This window comes from Canis aureus, chromosome 13 (assembly GCF_053574225.1).
Source record: "Canis aureus isolate CA01 chromosome 13, VMU_Caureus_v.1.0, whole genome shotgun sequence".
Lineage (NCBI taxonomy): Eukaryota > Metazoa > Chordata > Mammalia > Carnivora > Canidae > Canis > Canis aureus.
Genome location: NC_135623.1, coordinates 23,249,213 through 23,266,974, shown reverse-complemented (window position 1 = coordinate 23,266,974; position 17,762 = coordinate 23,249,213). Strand labels below are relative to the sequence as shown.

General features: G+C 57.5%; 1 protein-coding gene across 12 annotated transcripts in view; it reads left to right on the top strand.

The window, feature by feature from the left end:
* The window catches only part of PTPRF (protein tyrosine phosphatase receptor type F), an 86,653-nt gene that overhangs the window by 17,830 nt on the left and 51,061 nt on the right, over window positions 1-17,762 (top strand). For all 12 annotated transcript variants that reach the window (XM_077845358.1, XM_077845357.1, XM_077845353.1 and 9 more), the window contains exons 4-5: window positions 5,248-5,393; window positions 5,561-5,702. In XM_077845358.1, the coding sequence (XP_077701484.1) occupies window positions 5,248-5,393; window positions 5,561-5,702 (288 nt within the window). The remainder of the gene's footprint in view (window positions 1-5,247; window positions 5,394-5,560; window positions 5,703-17,762) is intronic.

The window sequence follows — 17,762 nt, the reverse complement described above, 5'->3', positions numbered from 1 at the left end:
GAAGAAGGGAACCCTGAAGGGTGACTGAGTATTTGCTGATGGGGAGTGTTGCTTGGTGGGGTGAGATTCAGGGTGGGGGGAGGAACAGCCCTGGGCTTCTCCGTGGAGCTCATGACAGAGCTCAGTGAAGACCTTTTGTCCCCAGACAGCCTGCAACAGAGGCAGGGATGCGGCACAGGTGATCAATTTTGAGCTGGGGCCCTGGTTTTGGCCGTTACTTGGACTCATCGGAGGCCAGAGCAGGATGCATAATAGCTGCAGGGGCGGGGGTGGGGGCAAGGGCCTGTGTAGCGGATGATGTGTGTGTCATGTCACACCCCTGACCTGCCAGCCTCATGGGTAGGCAGGGCCACCCGGGGGGGTAGGACCTGGTGGCCTCCCTAGACTCTGCCCTCTGGGGCACTTCCGGCAGATTGCTTTCCCTCTCTAGGCCTGTTTTCCTCTTGCCTAAAGAGGGTAATCACTCCTACCTGGAAAGGTTAACTGAGGTCACGTGTTCAAGGCACCTGGCAACTAGTATGTGGTCCCTGCATCCGAGGCCATGACCTGGGGCACCCCGTGTATTCCCTGGGAACCCAGGGTTGTCTCCGAGCAGGCTCCCCACTGGAGGGCACCAAGAGTGGTCACCGGAGCCAGAGTTGATAAGTCCCCAGCACAGTAGGTGGTTGAGGGCCTGGAAAATCCACCTCTCCAGGAGCTCCCTTCCCTGCCTTGCTGTCCCTCACTCCCTCATGGCTGCGTGTCTGCTCTCCGCTTCTGTGTACGTGTGTGTGTACACATACACTCCCCCCATGTGCCCACCTTCTCCCCAAGCTGGCTCACTCCCACTGTGCCTAGGCTTAGTGGCCTGCTTGGGTGCAGAGTGCCCCAGGGCACACCTGGGAGCTGCTGTCCAAAGAGCTGTGAGGCCCACAGTCACCCTGCCCTGCCGCAAGGAAGGGGGGTCAGCAGGGGTGCTGAAAGTCAGTCCCTCCCTCGACACCAGCTCTAGGTCTGCACCAGGCAGAGTGGTCAGGCTGCCTGGTTCTGACGGTGTGTCGTGGTACATTGTGGTGCGTCGTCGGTCAGCGTAGCTGGGATCGGCCCTGGGGTGGGACACCCAAGGGCTGCTGGAGGCAGGGCAGGTTCCCACAGGCTTTGGGGGGGCGGGGGCGGGAGGGGGCAGGGCACACACAAAGGCAGGAGGGGCCCTCTGGCCTGGCCTGTCAGGGCAGGTCTGGGGAGGGGGTGGCAAATCCACCAGGGCCCAGCGGTGTTCTAGCACAGTGCTTGGCCCGCAGGGGTGCTCTGGGCCTGAGCAAGTGTGCGGAGGGCGTCAGAGGGACATGGGAGCCCGCACAGTTTGTAGCTGGGGAGCGACCTGGTCAGATTTGTGCTCCCCAGAAGTGGGCCTGGGGAACAAAAGGGGCAAGGGCTTGGCAGGGCTTTGGGACGAGGCCAAGCGGGGTTTGGCTCCAGCGCTGGGCGAAGGGACCCTGGGTGGGAGTGGGGGTGGGTGAGGCCTGAGTGAGTGCAGGGGCGGCCCCCTGGCGGTGCACGGAGCTGGGGGGCTGGGGGACCACTGCCCGTGGGTGGTGGGTGGGTGGGCTGGGCGGGGCACTGGCTGCGGGCCAGCCTCCACGGGGTTCCGGCTCCTCGGTGGCCCCAGGTCTTGGGCGCTGGCCAGCCTCCACACAGTACTCAGGCCTTTCCCTTCTCGCCCGCTCTCTCGTGACCCGGACCTGGCTCTCCTCTCCGGCTTCTGGTTCTTTGTTTGGCGGGAGGCCCCGCCCCCAGGCGCGCTCCCCCGGCATTCCGGTTCAGCAGGTTTCCAGCCTCTGGTTTCTGCTGTGGACACGTTGAGGCAAGAGCCAAAGAGGGTTTCTACCCTGGGCTGCTTTCCCTGGGGCACCGGGCATCCCCCCACCCCACCCCCGGTGTGTAAGGGGCTGCATTCTCCATCCCCCCCAGGCATTCCCTTGTCAGGTCACCCCCTCATTTGTTCTACACCCCTGTGTGCCAGGAACTGGGTCGGGCACCTGGGACAGGGCAGGAAGCAAGGCAGGCATGGTGTCTGTTTTGCCCCGGGGTATTGTTCTAGGTGGGGAAGCTGCTGTGAGCCAAATATTCCCCCCAAACTAGAAAAAGCAATAACCCCACAAAGGTAGGAGGGAGGCAGAGGGCGTTTACCAGAAAGCTGAGCTAATGGAGCAGGGCACTATGACAGGGAGACCAAGGAAGGTTTCCTAAGGAAATGATGTTTAAGTTGGGATCAGGAAGGTAAATAGGAGTTAATGAGTAAAGAGGATGTCCAAGAGGTTTGTGGCAGCAGGAACAGCTTATGCAAAGGCCCTGAGGCCACAGGGAACATTGCTTATCCCGGGGAAAGGAAGCGAGGCCTGGGGGTAGGGGGTGGCTGGGGTCAGAGCTGCCAGGGCTCTGTCCACCAGGAAAGGAGTTGAAATTTTGTTTTCATAGCAATGGGAGGCCCTCGCAGGGTTTTGATCAGAGGAGAGAGGCAGTTCACTCTGGCTGCTGAATAGAAACTGGACTGGAGGGAGCCAGACTGGAGGCAGGGACACAGGTAGTGTCTAGTCAAGGGAAGGCAGTATCTGGACTAAGGGGGTGAGGAGGAGATCATGGAGCTGTTGTGTGCGGGTCCTCAGGTGTGGAGGAGGGGTGCACCCAGTAGAGCCCCATTGTGCAGAGTCCTGTCCGGGAGACCCATCTGAAAGGACCAGCCAACAGGGGCATTTCCCGCTGACAACCACGGGCTGGGAGAATCTGGAGCCTCCTTCAGAGCTCAGGTGGAGGAAATGTGAAGCAAACTGAAGCTTCTAGAAGCTTGTTATCTATCCCCAGGCCATTCTGGCCCACCTGCCCTCACCCACTCTGAGCACTCCAAGAGCAGTCAGGTGGGGGCCACATTTCCCTCCTCGCTGGAGCCTTGGGTGCTGGTGCTGGACAACGAGCCTTAGGATTTAGAACTCCAGGGATCCCTGGGTGGCGCAGCGGTTTGGCGCCTGCCTTTGGCCCAGGGCGCGATCCTGTAGACCCGGGATCGAATCCCACATCGGGCTCCCGGTGCATGGAGCCTGCTTCTCCCTCTGCCTGTGTCTCTGCCTCTCTCTCTCTCTCTCTCTCTCTGTGTGACTATCATAAATAAATAAAAATTAAAAAAAACAACAACAAAAAAAAGGATTTAGAACTCCAGCCAGAGCCGAGCTCCACCCCTATATCGCTGTGACTTGTCCGTTACTTAGCCTTCTGAGCCGCCATTTCCCCATCTCTCAGATGAAGATGCTAATCCTACCCATGGCATGGTTTGAAGACTAATTATATGAAGGAGAGTGATGACTGCCCTCCGGCAAGGCCCACCAGGTGCCAAGCCTGTGCCCACAGTTAATAGCATCACATTTCGTCTGCACAGACCCTTGAGTCACTAGCACCATTTAGCAGATGAGAAAGCAGGGGCTCAGAGATGATGGGTGGCTTGCTCAGAAATTATATAAAACCCCCAATTATATGAGTCCCCAGGGTGCTCAGTAAGGTGGTACCCTTCCCTCTCCCTGCAAAGCTGAGCCCTCCTACTCACTGTAACTGCTGACGTTGGTGGTCCCCCAGACCCTCCCCTCCTCGGGGACTGTGCCCATCTCTGCCCACTGGATCCTGGATTGGCACCCTCTCCCTCTCTGCTGCCTCCTTCCCATCAGTATGTAAACATTGTCTTTCATGTCTTAGGAAACCAAAAAAGAACCCAAGATATAAACCTCCCTGGACCCCTCCAGGTGCCATCTGTTCTGTGCCTTCTTGTCACAGCCAATGTCTGTTAACAGTCACAGCACTCTTCCCTCCACTTCCTCACCCCGCACGCCCCTGACCCTATTCTACACAAGGCCCCTCCGTTCTGTACCAAGTGTCTTGGAGTCAGGCTTGAATTCAAGTCTCGGATGTGCCGTTAGATGGCTGTGTGACTTTGGGCAAGTGACTTGACCTCTCTGAGCCTGTAAACTGGGAATAACGATGATGAAAGACTAAATGAGACAAAGGTCCTGGTGCAGAGTGGGTGCATAGGGAGGGATTGTCATCATGGCATGTGCATGTTTCTGCCATGAGGATTGGGTTGGGCCTGGGCTTATCGGCCCTGACCAGGTGGTCCGAAAGGTCATTTCTCACGGTATTAGCCTCCCTAGAGCTGTTCATTGGCCTGATTAATAGGAATTGGATCCTCTGTCAGGATTAACGAGGCGTTGCTGCGTCTTAATGGAAGCAGGCTTCTCTGGTGTGACCCCGGGAGGTGGGATTCGTAGGGACAGGTGCTCCAGGTCAGCCCTGGTGTACGTACCCAGGTGATGTGGGCATAGAAGTATGGTGTCTGAGGCCTCCTTCCCCTCCCCACCTCCCAGCGGACACCTTGGGGAGATGTACAGGCTAGCTGTATCAGAAGGCAATAACCAAGTCAGTGGGGGCGAGTGGGGGTGCAGATTTACAGGAAAGCATTCACCTGGGAAACCGTCCAGAGACACTTAAGAGGTGGAATGTCTAGGCCTTTCGGGACTGCTGGTGTGTGGGGGCTGAGAGAGAGGAGGAGTCACGCTTTCTGGCTTGAGCCTTGGGGTAGATGGAGGGACCATCACCCAGATGGAGAGCTGTGGGGGAGGGACAAGTCTGGGAGAGATGCTGGGGCTCTTCCAGCCTTTGTCCTCCAGCTTGGAATTGATGGGGGGATGGGAGACAGAGCATAGCGGTTAAAGCGCAGACTCCAAACTCAGAACTCTAGGTTCAAATCTCCGCTCTGCCACTAACCAGCTGTATCATGTTGGATAAACCGCTTCACTTCTCTGTGCCTCTTTATAAGCAGATGTAGTACCCACTTCATATGCTGCAGTTCTTTGAATAGTGTCTGGCACATAGTAAACACTTTAGGAGGGTTAGATGGCACTATTAATATTCTTTATTTCTTTTTTTGAAAGATTTACTTATTTATTTTAGAGAGTGAGAGGGGGAAGGGGCAGAGGGAGAGAATCTCAAACAGACTCCACGCTGAACACAGAGCCCAACACAGCGGGGCTTGATTTCACACCCCCGAGATCATGACTGGAGCGGAAACCAAGAGATGCTTGGCCGACTGAGCCACACAGGCATCCCTAATCTTTTCTTTATATATCTTCTTGCCACCCCCCCCCCCCGCCGTGACTGCCACCTATGGAGCATTGGCCATGTCTGTAGTGACTGTGCCATGGTGACTGGGTGTCTCCATTTTTCCAGGCAAACCTGCCTTCATTAAGGTCCCCGAGGACCAGACTGGGCTGTCGGGAGGAGTGGCCTCCTTCGTGTGCCAAGCCACAGGGGAGCCCAAGCCACGCATCACATGGATGAAGAAGGGGAAGAAAGTCAGCTCCCAGCGCTTTGAGGTATAACCTTGGGTAGGAAGAGGCAGGCAGGGCTCACGGTCTGCCTATCCTGTTCCAGGGTCTGGCCCTACATCCTCTCTCCTTGGTCTCCCTCCTCAGGGCCCTTTTGGGGGTGGGAGGATGTCTGACCCCAGGCAGGCTGTGACCCTGTGTCTGTCCTCTGGCAGGTCATTGAGTTTGATGATGGGGCAGGGTCTGTGCTGCGGATCCAGCCATTGCGGGTGCAACGAGATGAAGCCATCTACGAGTGCACAGCCACGAACAGTCTGGGAGAGATTAACACGAGTGCCAAGCTCTCAGTTCTCGAAGGTATGCACTGGGGAGGAACGTGGCGGGGCGGGTGGGTAGACTGACTTGTGGGAAGAGCCAGTCAGCCAGCCCTTGTCCCTGCCGCGGGCTGCTGTATGTTTGGCAGAAAGGAGAACTGGCCATCTTGGCGTCGGCAAAGGTCAGGTGTGGACGGAGATGGTCATTGGATCCGGCCTGGATTGTTTAGCTGTGTGCCTGGCGTCTGTATCCTCCTGCTGAGCCGTGGCATTGCTCGGGTAGGGTCTGAGGTCTGACTTCAGGTGTGGGGCTGCAGTTATCTATCGTTTGGGTTACGTGGCTCATGGCAGCGGATCTGATTTTCCTGTGGAGCCTGGTGGGGAGCTTCGGAGAGGTGTGTTCCCTGTAGCCCTTATGAACAGGAGCCCTAGGCTGGGGGCTAGGGCTCTGTGTGGATTTCAGTGTCCGCTCACCTCCTGGCTCCTGTATTCATGCACAAACACTCCCTAATGCTTCTCTCAAGTCCAGAGGGCCATTGACCTGGGCCCAGCCCTTGAGACAGTCTCCAGGAAGTTTTACAGGGGCAGCCAGGGGGCTAGAGGAGCACAGAGGAGAGGAAACTATTGTCTGAGCTGAGCCAGAAGGGTAAGTAAGAGTTGGGGTGGGGACCTAGGCATAAAGAACAGCAGCAGCCACATGCCAAGGCCCACAAGCAGGAGAGAAGGATGCTCTCAGGGAACTGGAAGTTACTCAGTTGGGTTTGGGGGGGGCGGGTGGAGTTTGAGGGCACGGAGAGACGGAGAGACGCCGGGGGAGATTTGGAGAGGCTGGGGGACAGATGTCACAGGAGGAGGCTGAGAAATGAACGTTTTCCTGGGGAAGTAGGAAACCACAGGGTAGGGAGTGACACAATTGGCCCCCAGCCACAACGGATTCCTCAGCCTGAATGTGTCTGTGTATTTTCAAAATATAGTCTTGATCGTTGCCTTTTAGAAAAAATTTACGATAACAATACCTATTCACTGTTGAAAATTTGAGAAGTATAAAAGTGCATAGGAAAAAGTAAAAATCACCTGTTGTCTTGCCTCTACCAATGACACTTAGTTCTTTCCTTAAGGTGCATTTTCTGGACAGGCATTATGTATGCAATTGACCCTGGAACAGCGCAGGGATTAGGTATGCTGACTCCGCCACCCCTCACTGCCAAGCAGTCCACAATCTGCATATAACTTTTTGACTCTCTGAAAACCTAACTACTAATAGTCTACTGTTTACTGGAAGCCTTACCTATACCATAAAGTCAATCAGAGGCGCCTGGGTGGCTCGGCTGGTTAAGGGTCTGCTTTTGGCTCAGGTCATAAACTCAGGATCCTGAGATTGAGGGACCCTCTTTGGGCTCCCTGCTCAGTAGGGGAGCCTGCTTCTCTCTCTGCCTCCCCACCAGCTTGTGCTCTAGCATGCACACATGCGTTCTCTCCCTCTCTCTCGTAAATAAAACTTAAAAAAAAAAAGTTGATTAACACATGTCTTGTGCATGTGCGATATACTGTATTCTTATGATAAAGTATGCTAGAGAAAAAAAAAATCTTACTAAGATAATCATGAGAGGGGGGCACCTGGCTGGCTCAGTCAGGAGAGCTTGTGACTCTTGACCTTGTGGTCGTGAGTTCAAGCTCCATGTTGACTACAGAAATTACTAAAAAAAAAATAAACTTTAGAAAAATAAAATCATGAGAGAAAATACATTTGTATAGTATTGTATTTATCGAAAGAAGCCCACAGGGGACGCCTGGGTGGCTCAGCGGTTGAGTGTCTGCCTTTGGCTCAGGGCATGATCCCTAGGTCCTGGGATCGAGTCCCGCATCGGGCTCCCTACAGGGATCCTGCTTCTCCCTCTGCCTTTCTCTGTGTGTCTCTTATGAGTAAATAAATAAAATCTTAAAAAAAATAAGTCCACATTAAGTGGAACTGTGCAGTTCAAACCCATGTTGTTCAAGGGTCAGTTGTATAAGAAAAATGGGATCACATCCTCCCCAATGGTTTATAGACTGCTTTTCTTTCTTTTTTTTTTTTTAGACTGCTTTTCTTTTTTCAAGATTTTATTTTTGAGTAATCTCTACACCCAATGTGGGGCTCAAACTCAAAACCCTGAGATCAAGAGTTGCATGTATGCTCCATCGACTAAGCCAGCTGGGTGCCCCTCATTTGTAGAGTGCTTTTTAAAATAGCGTATCATGAACATCTTCCTCACCATTAAATATTCTATATCATTATCTCTAATGGCTGTAGGTTCACATGAAGCACCTTAACTTATTTAGCCGTTCCTTTATTGTTGGACACGTATATTGTTCCCATTTTCTTGCTTTTATAAATAAAGCGCTCTGCACTTCCTTGCAGAGAATATGTATTCACCTTCCTGATTATTTCCTTATTCTAGATTTGTGGAAGTAGAATTGCTGGATCAAAGGACACATGAATTTTTAAGCCTTTCAGTATTTCCAGAAGATTGTGTCAGTTTACACTCCCACCAAGCAGGGCATGAGAGGGCCTCTTTTCTGCACATCCTCACCAGCAGTGGGAATTATCATTAAAAAAAAAAAAATCTTTGCCAAGTTAATAGGCAAAAAATGGCATCTCAATTTAATTTGCATTTCTTTGATTACAAGAGCAGTTGAACATCTTTTCACATTGGCCATTTTTATGCTATGGCTTTATGTGTTCGAACACATCTATTCGGTAACTCCCTTGTGCCCCAGCATCTCCTGTGTGTGTGTGGCGGGGGGTGTCCAGTTTAGACGGACAGTGGAGGACAGTGGTGAAGAGCAGGGGCTCTGCGACCCCTTCCTGTCTTCCCCTGGGACCTGGACAAGTAACTGTGCCTCTGATCAGGCTTCATTTGCTCCATCCATAAACCTACGACCTGAGCTGGGTTGGAGAACTGAATATGATGTAGAGGACTTCACGGGATTCCAGGGGGAACGGTGGCTGCTGCCGGGCTGGAAGCTGGCCGTAGCTGGCTCCCATGGTATCGTGGAGGTGGTGCAGCCTCCTGGTCTGTTCCCACGGGGGGACTTACCTGTGGAGCAGGGACCCAGATGACAGGCCCTGCGTGAATTTCTGTAGCCATAACCAGGGACAAATAGTTTAGCTCTGCCTGTCGCCCCGCCGTTGGTGTCCACCCCAGAGGACATTGGATCATCCTCTTCTCTTGAGGGAAGAGGACCTCCATGTTAGTGTAGAAAGAAAAGCAACCCCCCCGCCAGTCCCTGCACCCCAGTTCCATTGTGGGCACACTCTTTTCCCGCCGCCCTGGGCAGCTTTATCTTCTAAAGGATTCAGGAAGATGAGGATGGTCTTCCAGGTCCTGAGGTGAGAGGGGTGGGGTGGGATTCAGACTTGGACGGGGTCCCTCCATCCGGGGCATTCTGGGTGTGTTTGCACTTCTGGTCTGTGGGAGGTGTCCAGTAAGGTTGGGGTGAGTGTGGGGCAGGTCCCTGCCCTGCTCGTGCTCCTGTCCCCGTGGGCCTCGGTGAACCCCCCCCGCCTCCTCCTCCTGAAACGCAGCAGCCGGAAGACGAAATGCTGACTTACCATGTTGGTCTGTGTAACCTTGACCAGGCTCCTGGCTTGGCAGAGAGGAGTGGAGCGGGAGGCCTCAAAGGTGCTGGGAGGCAGCAGCCCAGACTGTGCCCCTTCCCCCCCACCCCGAAAAGGTGTTGGAGGGGAGCAAGGGAGAGGGTAGTCTGGGGCTGTGGGCTGGAGCCAGAGGAGGGCCAGGCCATTCCTGGGAGGCCTCCACAGGCTCTAAGGAGGCCCGGGGAGCGCTTGAATCTGGTTTGGGTGTTGGGAATAAGTGAGCCTTACAGGTGTCACACACTGCACGTACGCCCCAAAGCACCTGTCCGTGCACATGTTTCCTGTGCGCTGGGCTCCTCGGGAGCGGCTGAGGGCCGCCTGCGGCGACAGGGCTCAGGGAGGAGTCGGTGTCGCCGCCAGAGGGGAGCCCAGGCCTACAAGTCTGGTCCCGTGCCCCCTGCCCGTGTTTTCCCCGGCAGGCCCAGCCTCCCCAGACGGGCCCTGACACAGGCTGGGGAGCACCCCGCAGCGCCCCGCAGCCTCGAGGCCCGCCACGCCCTCGCCCCGGCCTTTGCACCGGCTCCCCTGACGCTGCAGCCGCTCCTCGCGTGTCTGGGTGTGGCCCGGTGTGGCCTCGCGTGCCCCGGCGGCCCCCAGGGCTCCACCGCGGCCCCCTGCCCCCCCCCCCCCCCCCCCCCGCCCCGGGCCAGGGCCGGGGGGCTGGGGACAGGGAGCGGTGCCCGGCTCCAGGGGCTGGGCGAGCCGGCCTGGCCGAGCAGGGCTCTCCGCCCGGTGTTCCTGTCTGAGAGGTAATTGAAGCCATTAGCGCGCCAGCCTCTCCCTCCCCGGTAATGGCAGGAAAAGCTCTTCTCACTCCGCACTCTTGAGGCAGAGGCTGAATCACTCCCCCTCCAACCCGCCCGCTGCTGAGACAGAGAAGCTGACATTTTCTCTCTCTCGAGGGAGGGGGAGGGGAGGCAGGCTTTGCTTCCTGGCCTTTCCCTCCCCGGGGTGGGGGAGCAAGGGTCTTGGGGCTCATTCCGGGCGCAGGACTTGCCTGAGCCACCGGGTTCCAGGCCGGGCAGGACAGTGGTCAGGAGAGCCCCAGGGAGGCCAGCAGCAGAGGTGTGGGCAGGGCCCAGGTGACCTGGGTGGGTTCTGGGAGGGCTGAGGCAGGTGAGGCGGGAGGGGGAGGCTGGGGGGAGCCCAGGAGCACCAATGAGCTGTTTCCCACCCTGCCCTAGGGGGGCCTGGTTCTCAGGGCTCAGGGTGCAGGTGGTATCATGGACAGGGCCGAGAGGCGCCCCGTGTGTGCTGTGTGCTGTGGCTGCCCTGTGTGCCTTGGGTAGGGTAGTGTGTGCGTGGCGTGGTGTATGTGGCGGGTGTGTGCCTTTGTGCTCAGCAGGGGGTGTGCAGCAGATTGTGTGTGCGCACGTGTGTGTGTGTGTGTGTGTGTGTGTGTGTGTACCCATCAAGCACTGGGGAGGTGTGGTATATACAGCAGGTGGTGTGCATCGTGCTGTGTCTGCGTGTGCACGCACATCAGTGTGTGTGAGGTGTGTGGTGCTTGTGTGGCAAGCGGCCTGAGCTGAATGTGTGGGGGTCAGTCTGACACTGGGGGGGGTGGTCAGAGAGGCTGTGTCTGGGCTCATTGTCTCGGGGACCCATGGGTTCCCTGCTCAGAGCCGTTGGTCAGCACGACAGCTGGGCAGATGAATGTGGGGCAGAGTGGTCAGGCTGACCTGTTCTCAAGTACAGTGGCACCCCCAGCGTGGTTCCTCTGCAGCCAGCCAGAGGGAGGATACACGAGACCTCGGGACCCCCCCATGTCCCTCCTCTTACTTGTTTGCACTTGGCCTCGGTGTCTGCCGACTGACATGGAGCGTACTATCCTTGGATGCCACGTGGGCCAGGAATCCAGGTGCCCACATGGAGTGCGTCAAGTCTTGCCTACTTGGTGGCAGGCTCTTGGGGTGCCAACTGTTAAGCATACAGTATACTCACAGGGGTAGCGGGGCAATCAGTACTGGGCCTGGACCCCCGACTTTTTGCAGTGGTTCTGACCCTGGCTGGCTTAGAGACCTGGAGGGTGATGAAGGACCTCTTGAGACACCCCCTACCTCCTCACCCCCATTCTCCGTCCCTTTAGAAACAGCCTCAGGGACCGGAGGACTGATGAGCCACATATGACCCTGTGCTGAGGCCCTGGGCTGGGCTAGGCCTGGAGCAGAGTCAGTAAGGGAACTTGCTTTCAGGATGGGGGGTGTTTTCCCCAGGAGTTGGCACTCCTTACTCTACCCTCCTTTCTGCCACTGCCCCAGGCCTGACTGGTGTTGGGGGCCTTTGGATAAAGGGCTACCACAGGCAGAGGATGACTTCCCAAGGGGCAGGTCGTGCCCTCTCCCTGTTGCCTACGTATGTGTCTGGTTAACAGGTTGGTTTTGCAGAAGCTGGGCCTGTCTCCTCCCTGAGTTGCAGCTGCAGAAGGGCTACAACCCAGGCCAGCTCCTGCCCCTCCCCTCACAGCTGAGCCATGGACCTGCATGCTTCCGGTCCAGAGCCTGTGGTCTCTGCGACCTGTCCTTCCACCCCCCTTCACGGCCACTGCAGCATTTGGGACCATACAAACATGAGGCTCTTCAACCTTTTCCTGGAGAGTTCTGGCCCTGAGGCCTGGGGCTGAGAGAGGTATTATAGATGGGCATTGCCAGGAGGGTCTTCAACTCCAGACCCTGGGTTTCTTGGTACCTAGACTCCCTCATTTTCTCTAGTTTTGATCCTTTTCCAAGGGCCCAAGTGGATTCCCTTCTGAATGGTCCTCCTGGGCCGTAGGCAGTACGCTTGTGTCTTCTGTTAGCCAGACAGTAGGTACCTCCACTGTGCCTGGCCCTGCTGTGGGCTTGGCCCCCTCGCTGACTCCTCTCTCCCCCAACCTCATGACCACGGAGTGGAGCCAGCGGCTCTGGGAACAGCTAACCAAGTTGGAGGTTTTAAATGCCCCCGTGTGTGCACATTCTTCATCCTTGGTAAGATGCCTCCCTCTGGTTGCCAGGAGAGAGAGGATTTTAATCAGAGGAATGACATGATCAAATGTACGCTTCAGAACGGTCCCTGAGGGTGCAGAGTAGGGTGGCAGGAGACCAGTGAGAGGTTGGGGCAGCCCCGCAGCCCAGGCAAGTGGTGGCAATGGCCCAAACTCAGGCAGCCGGCAGGGAAGGAAGGGGGAATGGGTTACGGAGCAGTGGAGAAAGAGTGGCGAGCTGCCTGGCTACTTGAACTGGGGAAGTGAGAGACTCTAGGTTATGGCTCTGGGGCCAGGTAGATGGTGGTGCCATTTTCTGAGGTTTAGGACCTAGTCTGAAGGGGCAGATTGACAAGTTCAGCTAGAAATCTGTTGTATCAGGCATGTGCGCGCATCCAGGGAGAGGTATCCAGGAGGCCTTGTTCGGATTCGCCTGGCACTCCAAGGGACATCTGGAAATGGAGTTTTGAAGGCTGAGAAATGGCACATCTCAGAGAGCTAGAGCCAAGAAGGGAGGAAGAGGGCCCGGATGGAGCCCCAGCTGGCTAGTTCTTCATGTTGGAGGGCGGCAGGGAGGGGGGTGGCGGTGTTCCATAGGAATCTGGTGAGGAGGGGCCTGAAAGGGAAGAGGGAAACCCAGAGCCAGGCTGTGGAAGTGGAGAGAAGAGAGGTATGTGAAGGAGGAGGGAGTGGTCCATGGGGCGGGGCGCTTGTCAAGAGGTCAGGCAAGATGCGCACTGGCAAGTGTCCTTTGGACTTAGCCCCGTGGAGTCATGGTTGGCCTTGGTGAACTGGCCAGCTGGGGTGACAGGTCTGAGGAGTGAGTGGGAGACTGTCAGTGGTCTGGAGTGACTGGGCCTGAACCTCGGGGTGGGGGGGTAAATGGATAAAAAGAATCTTCCTGGAGTAGGGCCAAGGTGGGGGAACCCCAGGAGGAGAGTCCAGCCTGGGGCAGGGTTCAAAAGCCAGAGTGCGAGTACGGTGTCTGTCTGGGGATAGCCCCGGGATTCACTTGGGGGGTATGTGGCGAGGAGGCCTCACCAACCAGGTGGAGTAGGGCAGTGTGAGATGCCAGGGAAGCCCTGGGGGAGGGGAGGCCACCACTGCTCTCAGCTCTCACTGCCACTCTCGGGCTCTCGCTGCCGACAGGCCCCAAACAGCTCAGATTCAAAAACAAAACAGGCTTTTAAAATGCCAAGTTTGATGAAATCTGAGTGCTGGAAGAGGTGGGAGTTTTCTCTTAGAAAAAGCTGAAAATCGAGACTGAAAGCTGTGAAGGAAGACGGGCCCCAGGCTCCCTCAGCCCCCCCTTACTGCCTGGAAGCAGGGTGGGGGTGCTCTCTGGGAGAGCAGGAGCCTACAGGGCTGGGGGGACCTCCGAATGGGTAGCTGGTGTCTTGTCCCCAGCCCTGCTCAGGATGGAGCCACCTCAGGGCCAAGGCTTGAGGTGCCTCGGCTTCTTTAGGTGCACAGGGCCTGCGGGAACCAGCAGCCGGGCTACCGGTGAGCTTCCTTCATGTGTGTCTACCTGTTGGCACATTTGCCATGTCTCTGGGCACACATGCCTCGGCATACGTGTATCTCTGGCTGCACATCTCCACATGTGTGTGGAGTACCCGTGTGCACCGCCTCTGGAGCTGCTTGTGTGAGTCTGCTTCCACAGGTGCTTGGCACCACAGGTGCCCCCCCCCACACGCATGTAGGCTTCTATTTTTGCACCTGTCTCCTCCATGTATATCTCCGCAGGTCCCTGGCTGTGCATGTTTCTGTGTCTGTGTTCCGAGACAGGGTGAGGCCAGGCCCAACACTCAGGCACAGGGGAGGAGGTCAGGCTTACAGATGGTGCCACCCCAGGGAGCCTGTGTACGTGTGTGCCGGTGTGTGCCTGCATAGGCACAGAGACGCCATGAAGCTGGGTAAACACGGGTGAGAAGGTCGTGCTGACAGACGGTGCTGCCCGCCCCAGGACCCTGCAAGGCGTCTCCATCTGTCGGCTTCCCTGGTGCAGCCTCCTCCCTCTGGCCCAGACTCAGCCTCAGGCATCCCAGGCTGAGCTGGACAAAGAAACCTGTGTGTGCTTTGTAGGGGCCTCACCAGCCTCCCTCCCCCCAGCCGTTGCAGCCAGCTTAAGCTCATCCCCTTGTCCACCCCTACCCCAGCCTCATCTATCAAGACCCCAACATTTGCCTTAGCTGCAACCAGACTTACCTTCCTACTGGCCCCCTACTCTCCTATAGCCTTCACTCAGATGTCTCCCCCCCAACCCCACCCCACCCCCACCACCAAAGTTCTCCCTGCCTCTCATGCTCAAGGGTTTAGTACTCCTGCATCTGTATCCTCCTCCAGGAAGTCACCAAGATAGCAAGTGAGTCATGGAGCAGAAGCAGCTCCACCACTGCTGTGGGGCCCCAGCCAAGTTTCTGGCCCTCTCTGAGCCTTAGTCTCCCAACACCCTCCACCCCCACACAAACACCCTGTCATCTGCCTCTGCCCAGCGGGGACAACAGGGGAGGAGTTTAGATCTGTTGCAGCATCCAAAGACCAGTGTGGTTTGCTGCAGGAACCGTTAACATCCAGGTGCACACCCACCACGGGTTCGCAGGGATCCGTGGGGGCCGCCCCTTGGGAATGTGCGTGCGCCCTACCTGTGCGTGCTGGCAGGAGCCACAGGCAGCTGTAGAGACCGGGGCTCTGCAGTCCCTTAAAGGCCCCGTGGGCTTCTCTTTCCCTCCCAGGGACCCCTGTATCAGAGAATGGAGGGGCCTCCGCCCTGCGGGCACACACACTGCGAACGCGGGGCTGAGAAGCAGGTGTGCCGGGCGGGCCCGAGGCTGAGCGCGCTTGAGCAGAAAGGAGGCCGGGAGGGGAGCGGAGGGCTGGGAGTTGGGATGGGGGAGCAGGGTCCCGGCAGGTGGGGGTCGGGGCGGAGGGGTGGCAGCTGGCCGACCGACCCCGGCGCGCGCCCGCTGGGACACGGGCTGGGACATGGGCGCGCGCAGCCTTCCTCCGGAGCCCGCCTCTCCGCTGTTGCCATGGTTACCGGTGGCCGGGAGGGGGAGGGGCCTTCCTCCCCGCAGCCCGCAGGACAGGTTCTGAGGGGCCCCGCTGAGCACGCCCGGGGGTGCGGGGATGTGGGTGTGCGCCCGCGGGTGGCCCCGTGGGGGGGACAGCCGGGGTCGTGTGGCCACTCGTGCTGGGGGGCTTCCAGGAGCGGCGGGCCCCGAAGCCGGCGGAGGGCGTGGTAGGGGGCAGGATGGTGGCACTGTCCCCAGGGCCGCCCCCACTGGGAGTCCTAGGCCCGGCCCTGCCAGGATGGGGCCCGCCCCCGGGTCACCCTAGCCCCACCTCATTCAGCTTGCATGACCTTGGCCAGGTCTGCAAGCACCCCATCGCTCCTCCTCCACCCTCCGTAGGGTTTTGCTAAGAATAAATCATTTTTTAAAGCACGTTATTACCTCTCTACATGGAGCACGGTAAATACTCCAAAACCGTAACCTTCTACGCTTCCTATCTGGGCCTCAGTTTCCTGATTGTTGATGGGTTTGCAGTGATCATGTGAGGTCAGAGTGAGGGATTTACCCTGAGCCTCAGTGGTTCAGGCGGTGGTGTGGGTGCAGGGCAGGGGGGCAGTGCCGGATGAGCGAATGGGTCCAGCGTGCCCTGTGCCCAGCTTGGCCAGACACACAGGGGGCATCAGTAAGCAGCTGCTGACCTTGGCTCCGTTTGAATGTGCCGGAAGCCTCCTGGGGAGCAGAGAGGGAAGAGACAGCAGCGGGTTGCCCCTGAGGGGCCGGAGTCCTCCTGCGAGACACGCTCCCCCCGCTGGAGGTGCGGGACCGCGGCCGCCTGAGTTCTGCCTAGAAGCCTAGTTGGCACAAGGGACCGGCGTTTGGGTCCCGCTGTTTTATGGACAGCTCTTCACACATGCCGGTTTTAGGCTCTGGCGGCAGCGCCTGAGGCATGATCTGAGCCAAGGACGGAGCCATTGAGGGCACGATAATTGAGGGAAGAAAATTAATTGTCCTTAATTTGGCGTAAATCCCCCAGACCTTCCCCGTGTTAGGAATTCAGAGTGGATGCCGGGACACGGGGCCGCAGGTGTTCATACTTCTTCCTTTCTCCTTGCTCTACCTTGCCAGGGAGCTGGGGCTGGTTGGCCCCCGGGCCTGGACTTGGGCCGACTCTGTCGTCCCTGCATCCCCCATGTGCTCAGGACGGCTGAGCAGGGAGGATTGAGGACTGTCACCTTGGTGAGCTAGGGTGGCTCTAACTGTCCTGAGTGTCCCCCAGCTGCTGAGGAGGGCCCGGCGGGGGTGGGGGGGGGAGCACTGGGCCTCAGGCCCAAAGGAAGCTGCTTCCTGCGTGGTACATCCCAAGTCCTGCTTCCCTGCCACTGTTTAACATTTTCCTTGGAAAATCAGAGCTGGGAGTCAGGACACTGTGGGATCATATTTACAGTCAAGGAGATGCTGGGTTCACATCTGGAATTTATAGGGCTGCAGGTGGGGAAGTAAGCATAGCGCCAGCCACTGGGAGAGGCGGGGGAAGCAAAGCCGTGCTCCAAGTCCTGCTGCTCCCCAGCCCAAGACCCCCTGTCCTAATGGGGCCACCACAGTACCTTTGGGATGTCCCTGGCAGCCAGAGCCTTGGCAGGAACCCACCCCCCGACCCCCACCCCAGGTCTGGCAGCTGATAGAGGGATGTTTTACCCCCGCCTACTGGGGCTCCTCCAACTTCCTCTCCCGCCTGCCTCCTCAGTCAGTCCCCCTGGGTCTCTGAGAGTCTATAGGGAAGATCAGCACTGCCAGCCTTTATTTTCTAGAATCACTTCTGAGGATGTCATGTGCCTTTTCCCTGGCACAGGCGTCCAACCTCAGCGAGTGTCCCCACACACCCGTGTTGTGCTGGGCCCGAGGAGGGGCTATGTCCTGGTTTCTGCCACCACGGAGCCTCGCTCCCCCATCGGAAGACAGACACTGTTCTCTGTCCTCCATAGGGCGTGTCAGGCGTCCACACCATGGGAGAGGCTCTCTGCTGAGTGCTCAGACGCACTCTGGGCTTTGCTCTGGGGTTTGCAAACCCCACCAGCCCCAGGCCCTAGTCTCGGTACCCGTCCACCCTGGTGGCTTAGCCACTGATGATGGTGATGTCAGCCAGTACTCCCTGGTGCAGGTTCTCTGTCAGACACTCCCTAGCACCTTGTGCATCCTTAGATGTGGTCCTCATGATGGCTTTACAAGCCGGGCACTTGAACCCTGTTTACAGATAGTGGAGGCACAGAGAAGACTAGTAAGGCACCCAGGTCACAGAGCTAGTTAATGGTAGAGGTGGGAGCCCCACTTGGCTCGCACCAGTCCAGAGCCTGTGCTCCCAGTCCCTGGTGCTTCCAAGGGTGGGGAGAGGCCGGCCTTGCTCCGCCAGCTTCCAGGGCTGTGTGTCTGAGTCTCTGCAGCGGGAGTGAGGGTATGCTGACATCCGTGGCTGTTGGTCCCTTGGGACCAACT